The following is a 15,976-nucleotide window of genomic DNA, read 5'->3' as shown; positions in this document are numbered from 1 at the left end:
TTTGGATAAAAGTGTCTGCCAAATGCATAAATGTAAATGTAACAGTTATACCACTGTAAAAAGTGCTCTCCTTTTCACTGAGAGCTGCTGAATAAGTGCATGGTTGTTGTGGTAAATGAAACGTTGGGTGGTGGTCAGGGGTGATGGTGGGCAAGCCAAAGAATTGGTAGGTCAAGACTGATTCACAGGGCAGATGTCCAAATTCAGTTTCAACTTTGTCCAATGTGTATTTGCCTGATGCCACCAGCAGCTTGTACATTTGGCTGTTGCTTCGAATTTTGGCAAGGTTGTCTTGAAGATCATTAGCACACTGATCACTATGTAGGGGTTTTGGAACAGGACAATAGATGCTGGGTATGATTTCATGACAAGATCTTTTATAGGTCATTCGAGGGGGATGAGCTGTTGGTGGCTTTAATTTAGAAATTTGTATCATACTTATAGGTTTAGTGATTAGGCCCAAAGTATGAGACGAATATGCCATGTCTGTGGCAGGAAGGTTTTACTAACAGTAGGTGGGACAGATTTGCATTCAAGCTTAATTTAATGTGCCAGGGTATACAGTAAACCAATTTTGATGATTAGAGTGACCCAGGCCAGATTTGCAATAGCAATTTGACTGACTGATGTCAAAGGAATCTTAAGATGGAAATTCCACCTGGAAAAACAGTTAAAGACACAAATAAGACAAGTCTTGATATTTCTATGAAATTATGACAGTCTAAAGGTCCAGTATGTTGTTGTGGGATGTTAAGGAACATTCCAACAATATTTTCCTAAAGAGCATGCTGTCCATTTAGTGTGCACACTGATTATACATGTTTGCTGTTCACCATATGCTATTGGTTCTGGTGGTAGGAAACTACAGTGTAAGCTGACAAGAGCCAATATGGTTTTGTGTTGCAACAAGTGATTTTTTGTAATTATATAAAAAAAAGCTGTCATGCCAAAATTCATAGAATTAAACTTAGCCTACAATGTAAAAACTGGCACACAACTGTCAACATCCCTACTATGGAGCAACTTGCCACAAAGGCTTTGATGTAGTGTATGTCTTTTATTCTGGATTGCTTTACACACATTCACACACACATACGGATCAGTGGTCATAAGTTTGCATACCCCTTTTGTTTAATTGGTGTACACATGTAAATGGTTAAACATGATCCTTTGTGTACATTCAGTTTTTATTGTTTTGTGGAATATATGTAAATGTCTGTGATGATCATTTCTGCAGAGCTAAGTTCCCACCAGAAGTCTGTGGTCGGCTAAGGAACGGCGCCTTGTTGTGCCAACACAAAGAGGAACCAAAACACTTTCCCGGACTTTCAGTTTCATCGTACCACGTTGGTGGAATGACCTTCCCAACTCATTTTCTGTCTTCAAAAAACAGCAAATCACATATTTTCCATGAGCACTTAATCAGTCAATAAATATAATAAATAATATTAATGTTGCACTTTAATCTATCTTGAATACTACTATTCTGATGCTAGTGAAACTTTGAATACAGCACTTTTCGTACCACTCTCTACTTAAGATGATTCTCTTATACTGTATTCCTATTTTGTAAGTCGCTTTGGATAAAAGCATCTGCCAAATTAATAAATGTAAAAAAATTCTATTAAAAAACTTCAAGGCAGTACTAAATAAATAACAATGCAATTGCTATAATTAAGACATGATAAACAGTTTGATTGTGCAAGGGGTGTGCAAACTTATGACCTGAACTTTGTGTGTTTACATCGAAATGTTAAGGTGTACGTGAATACATTCATCAAAATGTAAAAGTATCTCTATCCTGACAAATAACATTACTAATTTGAATGTAAACTGTGGCAAATTGGCCAATTTTCCAGGAACATCCGACCACCCCAAACAGCAAGTCTCACCGCAAACAGGTGAGCAATTCATGGCATTGCAAATTAAAAACAAGAAGCAGCAAGACCTTTGGTGCATGAACTCTGGCACCTGAACATAAGAACTTGAACGTATGTTGTTTACAATCTAGTCAACGTTACCTGCATCATGTAAGGGGTTTTATTTTTTTGCATTGAGCGAAATTACCTTGCCTTCACAACAATGCCTGACTTGCTATTCCTGACTGTAAACACTGAAATTACATGATCGAAGTTCATGCTACATAAAATGCCAGCTAACATTTGCTACAATTGAACACAGCTTGAATAAACACAATGTATTTCAATCAGAAAGTCAGAAGTAGATGGCAAGCTAGTTTGGCTAGATGTAATGTCAACGTAAAACAACCTTACCTTCGATCTCGGTGATAAAACCCTCTATCCAATTGCTGTGCCCTTTCAGCAAAACAGCTCGTGGGATTCAACATCCCTCCTCAGCCCATTTTTCAACATCAAAACTCGTAAATCACAGCAGCAGCTCCAGGTTAGTGGTCCAAGACATGTTGTTTAATGTAAGCTCTGAGATACTTCTCGCCAGCATCTCACTTTCGATTTCAAAATATAGCCTCAGTGTGATATCAGTGTATAAACCTACGAGTAGCTTACTTAAAGGGTGCTTACTTAAAGGGGTCATGACATGCACTTTTGAAAAATTATGTTCCTTGAAGTCAGGGCTGGACTGAGAAGAGAAATTGGCGGGGGCGGGGGAGTTCGCTGTCCTTTTCTGCATATTGCGGCGCTATTTTGTGGTCCGTTCCGCATAACTCGGCAGCTCATTTTAGCTTATCTCGGCCCATTCGGCACGTTTTGCGGCCGACCCACCGGCCCGCACAGTTCTCCCATTGACCAGTCTGCCATTGATCGACCCCAAAGAGCTTCGGCCCACCGGAAAAATACCCGGTATGCCAGATTACCAGTCCAGCCCTGCTTGAGGTTTACTTATAATATCAGTAAAATTTTTACACACACACAAATATATATATATATATATTTTCCACCCTCATTCTGACCCTTTGTAAAAACACTTGGTTTTGGTGCTCCTTCTCCTTTAAGATTTGACAGTAAACGCCCACTGTTATGATTGGCTCTCTCCTCTTGACTGACCTGCCATCTCACTGCTAACAGCTACTGGGCGGGGCTACAGAAGTGATAAGGTGAAGTCAGCATTGATGTGTTGTTGTGGAGGTGGTCAGAGACATCACAATGTTGAGGAAGTAGACAATGAGTTGTTTTGACAGCTTGGTTTAAAACAATTGTGCAATGAGGAAGTTTTGTGTTCTGAAACTTACAATATGTTTTTGTAGTACACTGACCTCTTATACAAATATCAAAAGATTAAGGATAATTTTACTCCTCGTGCCATGACCACATTAAAGCTGTCTCTGTATATTAAGCTAGGAAAAATTATTTTAAAACACCAAAAGATTTTACACACTTCACATCTCAATTGTCTTTTTTTCTTTTCTATGGATGGCCTCGAGTACTGCACGACCAACATCAAACTGACTCTCCTTTAAGGAACTGAGTCAAGAGGACAAACATCCTCAAACAGGCTGTGCCTCATTCTCCGACTTTGAGGTCTCCCCATATGGCAATAAAACATTTTCAAATATCTCTATATCTTCCAAATCATTTCAACACTTCAACAATCTGGGTCTGGATTAAATTGAAATCCTTCTGGCTGAGGTTTATGTGTAAATGGACTTTAAACTCTGTTTATCCTGTATTAAGTATGTGGCTGCTGTACCCACTCGTTAGACTAGGGTGAACCGTGTGCTCCCATGGTGGCGCGGTGCCACATGGTCTCTGTGATAGACAGGAACTGATTGAAGTCAACTGGGTTTGCTGAATTTTAATACGCTAAGGTGAGAGATCGGTTCAGCTCCACAGTCGTAATGAGGTCATCTCTCTCTCGCCTCTTAACTGTCTGTCTTCCCCTTTATCGCCATTTCACATTTTTTCCTCCCTTGCAACCTTGCTCCATTTAAAAAAAAAAATTAATTTTGTGTGGGGATTTAGTATCTCGGGTGTTTCAGTGTTTGACGGGGTGCTTCTGGGTTGACAACAGATGCTGATATAAGAGGCTCCAGTAAAGAGAGCTCCATTTAAAGACAGTTGTAAAAGCGAAAGATAAAGACATGAATCATAGCTCAGTGTTTCTCCTCCCAAACTGTTGGGGAACCTCCAGGAATAGGATTGGGAAACACTAGACATAATTTTAATTGAGAACTGTGAATTAGCTATGAATAAAGACAATACTGACAATTTATATTTGATGTCTACTGTTAAATGTTTAATTCAGTGTGATTAATTATATAAATAATAAACATTAATACATTAATGCAATTAATCATGTCCGTGGAAAGTACTAAGGAATATTCCTAACATCGGAGCAATTCAAGCTTGAAGTACCATCTATTTGTCCAGGGGCAGTAAGCAAAACTCCAGCTGTTTAGACAAAATGCATCTTATACAGAGAACAAACCACACATACTACAACATACAGCATAAGATGAGTCTCATTCTTGAGGTCAAACACACCTTAATGGAGTGCAAATCCGAACGCAGGGATCTCAAGATGTGTTTCAAGTTTCAAACTATGTTAAATTTGACACAGCAGCATAAAAACGGTATGTTTATGATGGTAGGTTATTTACGCAACCAAAGTCTGATTCTCCAAAAGAGTCCGTCTGACGCATGTGTACATTGACGCATCCTTAGACAAGCTCTTATAATAAATCTATCTCAGACAGACTGACGAATTCATTTGCAAAATGGATTGCCGTGAACTACAGGCCAATGACTGGCTAACTATTGGTCATGAATGGTGTAAGCATATTCCGATTGGCACACATCGATTTTTGCCCTTTACATGTTGCATGTCAACGCGTACATGTTTACCTACATTCTTTTCCAATGTGGGCAAATGTCATGCGCATGACTACGTATTTACTTCAGAACAGAAGTTAACCTGATCTAACTCTCATGTAAACGCAGTTGTCTTGCGTTGTCACATTTTTTAAATAAGATGACTTTTGGTACTTTTCAACATATTGGTGTGCATGTATATGTACTTATTATCACAAAAATAGTTGTGCTAGCGACAGATATAAAGTAGATAAGGGAGGATCGGGTAGAGAGACAGAAAGCAAAATTGAGGTAGAAAGGCGAAAGAGTGAGTTTGTAAATAAGGTTAGACAGCGCACATATTGAACGGAGGGTGATGGTCTGGCAAACAAGATGATCTGATGCATAAAATGGTGGAAGCCCAGGCTAGCGTCATTCCCTGGGTGAGGTCATCCGATATGTGTATGTGAGAGAGAAAGAGACACAGATAGAGAGGAGAGAGAGAGAGAGAGAGAGAGAGAGAGAGAGAGAGAGAGCTTGTCTTGAAAATTTGACATGTGTACTTCTTACGATTAACCCTGTTGTCTCAGCTCAGAGCTGTGGCATGCTGAATGCCAATGCAGGTCTCTGTTTAACAAGCTAAACACTGTTATCAAGTCTATTAGTCACCTCAGGCTCTGACACACACATCTATCTTTACTCATCAAGGCAGGGCTCCTTCCAATGCACTGACACACACACACAAAACACATTCAATTAGCTAGGCCATACATAAATACATACTATGGACTTCATTGTTTTTAAATGAAATTAATTACTACAGGCTAACCACAAAGCCTTGTTTTATATCATTGTTTACTTTATTTATGAATCATTTTTTTTCCTCCAAATGGATTTTTTGTCAGATTAAGCTAACTTTACTGGATCATTTTGTCCCCTAAGTATATAGCCTAAACACAAAACCGACCCAAACTCATACTAACACTTAAGAGTTTCCAGAACATATTCATAAGAAAATGCAGAAATAAAATGAACAGTTTAATGTACCAAAAACACAAGCATTGTTTATAAGAGGTGCAGGTGGACATCCAATCATTTATCACTGTCACGTGAGTTTCTGTCTTTAACTTCTGGTCATGGCCTTAAGGATAACAGTCCCACTGGTGTGTGAAGTGAACAGCTGCATACTGACATAAATCCCTGAAGTACTGGTTCTCCTGAGTGATATGTGGTTTCTCTGTGCTCACCCTTCAAATCCCATGACCCGGTTTAATGATTACTCATGTCCAGGGAAGTTTGTTTGCATCTATGTTTTTGATGCTGGAATCTCCAGGAATCTCACGTAGCCTGGCGTTTGACTGTTGCCATGAAATCTGGTCCACATTATAGCATGAAATGGCCAAAAACCACCAATTTAGACTGGAAAACTATGTCTGATTGACAGTGATCAACCACAGTTTGATATTTGTATGTGATGTTTAGGGACAAGTCAATCTGAAATTGGATATTTTTTTTGCAACAGAGTGTAATATACTGGTGTGCTCTATTATGGCTAGTTTAAATGCCACCAAGTGTTTGAAACAAAACTGAATTTCAATCAACAATTCAATGGCGAGGAGCTTGCTAATTTGGGCGAATCCAATACCTAGTTCTTCCTAAGAAGTGCTCACAGCCTGGGAAAATGTGTCAAGCCAGCCAACCAGATCAAATCTGGTGTTGTCAACCAGCTCTTACATTTTTGTGTAAAATATGGACAGTCTGTGGTTAGTCTATGGGCATGCCATATGTGATGTAAACTGGGCTAGGGGTATAGCTAGTGTTATGTGGAATACACTTACGTGTGCAGGGCATAGAAGCATGGTCCGTCTCAGACCGGAAGAATCCTTTGTCACAGGCACAGGAAGTGGATCCGTCCCTCACAGAGTAACTGTGCAGGGGACACTTAGAACAGCTGTCCTCGGTAGCTAACGCTCGGTAGTAACCAATCTTACAAGCTGCAAAGAACAAGTAATCTACATTAATAATCACAAAGTATTCAACATACTGTTACATTGATGTCATCATTTGAATGTTTTGCATCTGAAGTCTCTGCACAGCAAAAATAATTGAATTACTTAATAAGTATTTTTAACTTATTTCAGAGTAAAAATATCTTAACATCCTTAAAACAAGTTCCCATTCACTTTAGAATAAAACAAATCGTAAGATAAAAATACTTTTCAGAGAATATACAGAGAAGTTTTCAGGGAATATGTCTTGAATTAAGTATATTTTTCAACCCCATTGGTGATACATTTTTCCTTGTTTTAAGCACAAATATAGAAGTCATTAGCATATTAGTAGCCTATTATGCAGAAAGAAAGAAAAGAAAGAAAGAACATGTTTCCAATGATGTAAGAAAAATCAACTTAATTCAAGTTAATAGATATTCTCCAAAAACAGGTCTAAATATCTTATTTTGTTTACTAAGAAATTGTAGCTTGTTTTATGTGCATGTGTTCTTGGCACAGTAGGCCTGTGAAAGACACTGTATGGGATTGGTGTGGAATGTTTGAATGAGAGGCATCACCGTATGGCTTTATGACAATCTAATGAAGAGAGGAAGTGATACCAGAGGAATGCAATTAATCCTAACACCCAAGCCAAGCCCTCTGTCTATCTCTCTTTCCCTTGCTATCTCTCTGCATTTGTCCTCCATCTCTATTTTCTCTCTCAATCTCTCTTTTCAAGTTTGTCAGCTTTCCGACCATTTTTGTTCTCCCTCCACCTTCTTTAATCTTTTTTCTTTTGTTTGTTTGTCTCTATACTTTCTTTCTATTTCGGTTGCTCCCTCTAATATGCCCACGCACAAGCACACACAGCATAATTTCCTATTTACAGTGACAGAGACAAAGGAATGCTTTGAGGTCTTTTATTGACTTTTTTCCCACAAGGCCATCGATACCCATATAAACACAGATAGCATTTGAACAAGAATAAAGGCGTGCAATTTATGACATTTATCTAAGAGTTTATCGATCTTTAGATAGTTTACAGATGTGTTTCCCTAAAAGGTCCTATCAATATAAAGGCTCAGCACAGAATATCACAAATCAGAGTAATGCTCTTAGCGATAATCATACATGCTCTTAGCAAAGCATTATGGGGATGAAACACAAGGCTTTCATATGACAAATAGGACAAACAAGCTATAACGTGCTGAGAGAATTTAAACTACCTTGTTCCTAAGAAAAGTATACATGTTACACTGTGTCCTAAATACAGTAGCAATGGGCAATAAGACATTTTGTTGGTCGCTTAGTGTTGTCTTGTCTTTTTACACTAATATCTGGAATACTTTATTCTGATTGGTCAATCAGGTGATTCTGCCCTCAGTCAATCAGAGAATTGAGGAAAACAAACAAAAGAGCTCTGCAGCGACTTCCCAATCCCATGATACACTGCAAATTATGCAATCGAGTTGGTCTCCCTACACTTCGAAACTACTTACATATTTGTATTTCTGAATATTTTGCAATTAAAATATATAATTTATATACTTAAAATCAACAGTTTTGTAGTTCATTCCCTCATTATAATGTTAAGTGCACAGTCTTGTATCTTTGTATTTTTCTTGAATTTTCAAATAAATGTATGCTTCAAATCAAAGTTTGTAATCTTGTCATTAAACTTGAAGCTTGGTTGCTTGGTTTGAGTACTTAGAACACTTTGCTTAAGGATTTTATGAAATCACAATGGAAAAAAGGAATATAAATATACAAGGAATCAAGATGGCTGAAAAAAAGGCAAGCACTGTTGGACTCTATTTTGTGAGACATGTTACAGTGGTTAGCCCTGCCCACACTTAAATCTTATAGGTAATTTTCTATTAAAAGTTCAATTAAAGATATAACCTTATTTGCTATCATTTCATCACTTTGAATGGCAATTAAATTTTTCAGTGAGGACATAAAAATTTCTCAACGCAGGAAGCTTTGTTCCTATGACAAAATGGTCTTCTCTTCTTTTCAAAAATATAAAAGAGACAGTTTTAAACACACTGTACTTCAAACAAGTGTATCCTCATCACGCTCTCATCCTCTTTCTTCATTTTTTCTCTCTTTCCTGACCAATTCTTTTAATCTCACATAAGTGACAGGAACCCTGTGGTCGCATTAGCACTCGCCCTGGGGAATCACCACCTTCCGCTCTCCTCCATTTCTCCTCAAGCTCTCCACGTCTCTCTGTCCATCACAGTCTGCCCAGGGACCAAACACTCGCAATCAGCTGCAATAGCATGCTTGATCAGAGGTAAGTGTAAATAACAGGGTCCGGGGTGGGGGGAGGTATAAAGAGAAAGGTCGAGCTCAAGTTGAGGAGAAGTAGCTCTGTAGATCGCGACCTCCATGGGGCAGCATGCATTAATGCCGTGCGTTGGAGAGGAAGGATGGGAATTAGAGACGGAGGCTTCATCTGATCAGCTTTGGTTCATCTGAATTCTGGCTGGAGGACAGAATTAATTGAAGAGGATTCTTGGGGAGCTTTAACGTGCCCACGGTAGGGGTTTGTATGTATGATTGAGAGATCAGTACACCCTTCAGTCTTGTTTATGAGTGAAGGCACTCATTGACTTGTACCACTTTTCTCAAGCACTTAGGATATATAATACCCTCCACCTGCTAAGAGTGTTTTCTCAGTCCCAGACCCTACGGAGGACCTCCAGCTGTCCCCTCCTTCCCTAAGTCCTCCATACTAGGCCCCCATGAGACCTTTCTACAGTTCCTGGTCTCCATTCCACATGCAGCTCTCCCCACCCTACAGATCTGACCTTTTCACTCTCACTCCATGGAGCCTATGGCCACTGGGCTTGACAATCATTGTCTCATTGTTCCTGATTGAAGAGATGAGCTTACTGCCTGTCACATAATAGGGTTGTAATTACCAGCCCATGCCCCAATATTCAGGGTCAGCGCTCTCGTCATACCATCCACCACAGGGACAATGTTCTACTAAATGGAGACACCAACTCAGATGGAGCTCTGAATGCTTTTTATGGGCTTTATACCTTAAAATATTCACCTGTTGTCCTGCTTATAAAGAAAAGAGCAGGTGGAGTTGAGACAAAAGCGGAATGGGATATTGTGCTGAGGTTGAGGTGAATGAATTATTGAATTCCACAAGGCATGCATGCCAGTTTCAAAGTACTGAAAGATGTAAACAGGACAAAAGGGCCTAAATTAGATGCATGTAATTTGATGACATTCGGTTGAGCATGTAAAAAGCTTGAAAGATACTCGGGTAAATAAAAACATCAATGGTTTCCATTTAGACAATCACAAATAAATATATGGCATACAAAGAGGTAAGACTGCATGAAAAATAAATAGAAATGATAGCAAACAAATAGAGAGAGAGAGAGAGAGAGAGATACAGGAAAATAAGTGGGAAATGGAGCTTCAGTACTGGGTGGTCTAGGAGTGTGAGTCCACTTGGAAATCCTACACTGATGTAAATCTGCCAGGTTATATTTCTCCCTCACACACACACAAAAGAGTTGAGATATGTCTCCGTTTCTGTCCATCTTTTTCCTCTACCACCACATGTTCACTAGCAGAAATATAATTAATAAAAAAGCACAACAATAATCATATTGCAACTCAGAAACTGAGCTTACAACATACAAAATGTAACAGAGAATATTATTCAAAATTAAAATCTAATTTTCAGCATTCAGAAAAAAAGAGAGAATAGTCTCTCTTTCATACACTCAAAAGCATCCACCCACATACAAATACACACAAGAGAAAGTGAAATCAAGATCTGTGGGGCTTTCATGAGCTAATGGCTAACATATTTATGACAAGTTTATGAGGCTGGCTTATCTCTGTAGCCACTGCTCAGGGGGATCAACAGCAGATAATCCACCTAATACACATAGAGATTATCCAGGATCCATTATCCAGTGACCAGGTTCACTTTGGAATTTCAGGTACTTTTCTTTACATATCTTTTAACATTTACGCTAAATGTCTTGCTAACATATTGCCACCCTGTTCTCTTCTGTACCTCCAGAAATTAAATTGAAGTCAACCTTAAAAATGATATGCACAATCACAGACCTATAAATCAGCCAGGTCAATTAATCAGCTGATATTTGGTCTTTTGTGATTAGCGGTAACACACAATAATGAGCCATCTTATCATTTTATCATACAATGCATCCGGAAAGTATTCACAGCACTTCACTTTATCCACATTTTGTTAAGTTACAGCCATTTTCAGATCTCTCAAGAGATGTTCAATCGAGTTCAAGTCTGGGCTACTCAAAGACATTCACAGAGTTGTCCCGTAGCCACTCCTTTGTTATCTTGGCTGTGTGCTTAGGGTCGTTGTCCTGTTGGAAGATGAACCTTCACCTGGAAGGTTCTCCTCTCTCCACAGAGAAATGTTGGAGCTCTGTCAGAGTAACCATCCGGTTCATGGTCACATCCCTGACTAAGGCCCTTCTCCCCCGATCACTCAGTTTGGCCGGGCGGCCAGCTCTAGGAAGAGTCTTGGTGGTTCCAAACTTCACTCCATTATGGATGATGGAGGCCACTGTGCTCATTGGGACCTTCAATGCTGCAGAAATTTTTCTGTACCCTTCCCCAGATCTGTGCCTCAATACAATCCTGTCTCGGAGGTCTACAGACAATTCCTTGGACTTCATGGCTTGGTTTGAGCTCTGACATGCAATGTTAACTGTGGGACCTTATATAGACAGGTGTGTGCCTTTCCAAATCATGTCCAATCAACTGAATTTACCACAGGTGTACTCCAATCAAGTTCTAGAAACATCTCAAGGATGATCAGTGCAACAGGATGCACCTGAGCTCAATTTTGAGTGTCATGGCAAAGGCTGTGAATACTTATGTTTATGTGATTTTCTTTGTTTTTTATTTTTAATAAATTGGCAAAGATTTCAAACAAACTTCTTTCACGTTGTAATTATGGGGTATTGTTTGTAGAATTTTGAGGAAAATAATGAATTTAATCAATTTTGGAATAAGGCTGTAACATAACAAAATGTGGAAAAAGTGAAGCGATGTGAATACTTTCCGGATGCAATGTAAGTCCGCCCCAAACAATGTTCAAGCCAAATCTAGGCCCATGTATATAAGTGTAATTTGCCAAAGGAGACACTTTTTACTCCAGTGAATATTTCTTATGGTAGGTTTATTTTTAAAGTCAATTTGTGCATAGCCCTTTTCCTTGAAGTCTTGGCTACAAAAAAGCTTTGAAAAGTTTCACCATTCTTGCCCAGGAAAAAATATTCAGTTCTTTAAACAGGTTGACCTTTTGTGGGGCATGTTTTCACACTATATGGGATACGTTTTCACAATGGAGTCTGCCACTAAACCAGTAGTGTAGGTTTCATATGAACATTGTGGAGGAAACATTCCCCCATCGTGACCACCTAAACAAAATCTATGCCTCTCTTTAAATCTACAGTATGCCTGCATTAGAAAGTACATTATATGCTTTAAGCAAAATGTATAAAGCAAAACAATTATGGCGCACAAAACAATTAATTAAACAACACAAATGGAAATGAAAACAGACAAACATATCAAAACAGAATTTTGGTCAATAAATACTGTAATGATTAAATGTTTGGCCTAAGAACACATTTAAACCTTTCAGTAAAAATGTGCCTTCATAATATAGGCTAGTAGACCCTTCCTTTGATACAATGGAGGGTGGAATTCACAAAAGGGTTTTCAACTAGTGGATTAAAACCAACATTCAAAACCTCTGCTGGAGAAAACACATATTTGCCCAATTTGACTTTTGACTCTAAATCTTATCGTTACAGAGATATGGCCTTTGTGACAACTTCCCTGTGTGACAAGTAGCCCCAGTTTCCCTTATATATTGGTCATCGCCCACCCTCTTCTACATATATCAGTGTCAGCCATTGGAAAAACCCATATTGATTTAACCCTAGTTTCCACTTCCATGAAATTCCCCATATTATGCATTTTCTTGAGCTTTTCAAACATTACATTCCCTCTTATCTGATGATATGACTGAAAGAACACAGTAAAGAAGGAGAGAAGTACATAGAAAAATAGAACAAATGAAAGATGATTATTATCTGTGCCTTCAAGCACGAACATGCCAATTCCCTCATTGATCAGTTTCCCGCCTTCATCTACTTATTAATTACATCTGCAGTGACTAATGTATCTTGATCTGCTCACTGCATGCAAACACTGCTCATTGCTACCATTTGTGTGTGTGTGTGTGTGTGTGTGTGTGTGGTTGTTGACTGTGTGACTGATAGTGTCCCTAAACCCTAAGAAGCACATTTGTATCTGAGGGGCCAATCTATATAAAAACTTACTGGCTTTAATCCATACATTCGCTCACATTTTATTTATCGCTCTCTGTTGTTGACCCTCATTTTTCTGTTTCTTTTTCTATGTACTCTTCTTCTGCCCTCGATCTCTCCCTCTCTAATCTCTACAAATTTTCAAAAGTTACCTCAAACTTTTCTAAAGACAGTCCCAAGGTCTCGCTGAAGTGAGGTATGGTGGTACAGCTAGAGGCGAACACAAACAAAGGACATGCGTTAACCTTTATATGTGAGAGTTCCACTCTGAGGTAAATCATTACTTAGCCATCTGCTGTACAAAAAGAGTTGACCTGTGTGTGTGTGCACAGGTTTTGCTTCACTTGTGAGGGCCGGATTAAAAAAAAATATGCCCTTGCTGATTAGGTGAATCATGTCAAAAAAGACAAACATTCACACACACACACACACACACACACACACACACACACACACACACACACACACACACACACACACACACACACACAGACAGAGATAGACCCCAGGTGGTGCTCAAGCACCTGCCCTTTTGGCCTCTGACTAGATAAGTGCCAATTTTGAATGCATCATTTTATATTTTAGTTTTTAAATTTGGCCAATGGCATAAATTCTCAATTAAAAGTGTGTTGTAAAGCCCAACAACTGCATTTTAGTTCTAATTCTGCAAGACCACACAAAGAACTGTCCCTTCCTCTTCTACTTCCCTTGTTATAGCCACCACAGTTAACGCACGCGAATCGAGTGCCCTGCGGAGCAGCATCCATCTAACTCTGACCTGTATTCATTGGTGACAACTAGGTAACAATAGTGTTTCCCCTAAGCCTTGGCATTGTTTGTCACTTTCTGAAATTAAACCACTATTAAAACATCTTAATACAGCCAGACTAACTTAGGCAATAGCCCTCCATTAAGCTTAACAACAAGCAAGCTAGTCTGGCATTGGCATAATATAGCATTGTGATGCTGTCGTCAATGAAAAACTAGTGAACATCGGTAGGCCAGTTCCTTTGTCAGGCAACTGAAACAAATAAATATGCATGTTGTGGTTAATAGTCAATCATATTTAGATATCAGAAACATTAGCCGACCTGTCACCCATTTAAGCAAAAGCTTAAAGATATAAATTAGCGATTCTTACTCCTGTGACACAAAATTTACTGAAAATTGTAGGCAAGCCAACTGATTGTCATTTCAAAACAATAGTCCAGGCCCTTTACAAGCTCAGATTTGAAAGTGTAACTGGAAAAAGGAAGAGAATTGTCCGGCTCCCTTTACCTAAGTACACAGAACGCACTTAGCCTAATTGTTGCAATTGAACATAGGCCTACTTTGAAGTTTGGAGGGTAGATTGGTCGGGTTATTATTATTATATAAAGAACAGCCTTTGTCAATTTTGTGTAAAGATTTGCTGATTTTGAATGGTTATTTATTTTATAGACCACTAAAGCATGCACAATGTGTCATTGCTTTCTTTGTTGTTGCCTGTTCTTGTGATAAATGTAGAAATAGCTGTGTTTCCCAATAATTTCATAGACTATGGTGGCCCGCCAGTCTAATTTGTCCCGCCACAGTTTCATAATGAACCAAAAATATTTTTACACTTCTGATAATAACATAAATGATCTATAACATTGTGATTTGCGTCATTGCTTCGGCAAAGCATCTCTCACTCCCAGTCAGCATCTGAGGAGCAAGTTCAACACAGCTAACCGCTTTTAATTCATTTCTATGATGGCTCAAATGTACGCTCTATTCGATTTTGTGTCTCGTTTACCATGCTTTGTGGGTGTGAAAGTATTGCAGTGTCATCACCATTCATATCTATACTGTCAATTTGTTTAGGATTAAATTACTTTACTAAATTACTAAGTTCTTCATAGATACAGCCTCTTAATTCTTAATAACAGCACCAGATTATTTTCAGTGTTTTATGTAAAGAGCTTTTGTAAAACGTTGAAGGAAGGGAAGAAGGGGGCAGAGCAGCACAGACAGCATCTCCAGGGTTGGCCTTTCTACATCATATCAATATCACAGCCAGAGGTTCAGATCAGATAGGCAGGAACTCCACCTACACATACTCACAAGACATTTCAGGAAGGTCTCTCTGAAAGGTTGGCTGAAGCAGGTGACAAGAAATCCCTTTTTCCCTGTCTGCCTGCTCTGGGGTTAGGGACACTGCAGCAGCAGGAATGTGGAGGTAAAGTCTCTAAGAAATGCAGCTCATTGTCTTGTCTGCTGTCCTCTGAGGGTAGCGGGCAGCTGAGAGAGGCAGGGGGCCAAACGTCTCACATTCCAAACAATTCCAGCATAGCAAACAAGGAGGAGATGCCTTCCAAGGTGTGTGTATGCGAGTGGGCGTGAATATGCATGAATGTGTGAGAATTTTAAATATATAAGCTCTGTTTCAAAACCCAGGTCTTCATATGCAACTTCATAAGTTAAATAGGACCTCATAAGTGACTGATTTGGAGTCCTCAGCATTGGCAGTGAAATTTTTGGCCACAACAATACATTTGAAACTCATGAGTGACTCGAGTTTCAGCAATTGATTGCAATAGAGTTTGAAGTTCACATGTTGCTAAGCTAACCATGTACTTCTCTAATAAGTTTAAAGTACATAGTAGACAAAAATAATGTTTAATGTAGTACATTATTAATTAGATTAAATCTTAAGTCCTAACAGGTTTTTTCAATATTTAATTAAATATTTCTGAGGTAAAATATTTCGATTTTAGAAGTACATGTTTTTTTTTTTGTATCACGTTTTTTGGGTCACAGTCCATATTTGCAATGTTCATAAAAAAAAATATCACTTCCAAATCCAAAGTAAGAATACATGTTGTAAACACTTAAT

General features: G+C 38.7%; 1 protein-coding gene across 5 annotated transcripts in view; it reads right to left on the bottom strand.

Annotated features, from left to right (window-relative positions):
- Positions 1 to 15,976, bottom strand: part of epha4a (eph receptor A4a) — a 67,125-nt gene that overhangs the window by 29,194 nt on the left and 21,955 nt on the right. For all 5 annotated transcript variants that reach the window (XM_052129298.1, XM_052129296.1, XM_052129299.1 and 2 more), the window contains exon 4: positions 6,605 to 6,760. In XM_052129298.1, coding sequence (XP_051985258.1) covers positions 6,605 to 6,760 — 156 coding nt within the window. The remainder of the gene's footprint in view (positions 1 to 6,604; positions 6,761 to 15,976) is intronic.

Source organism: Xyrauchen texanus, chromosome 6 (assembly GCF_025860055.1).
Source record: "Xyrauchen texanus isolate HMW12.3.18 chromosome 6, RBS_HiC_50CHRs, whole genome shotgun sequence".
NCBI classification, from domain to species: Eukaryota; Metazoa; Chordata; class Actinopteri; order Cypriniformes; family Catostomidae; genus Xyrauchen; species Xyrauchen texanus.
Note: the sequence above shows the minus strand (reverse complement) of the source record. Positions and strands in the feature narration are given on the sequence as shown.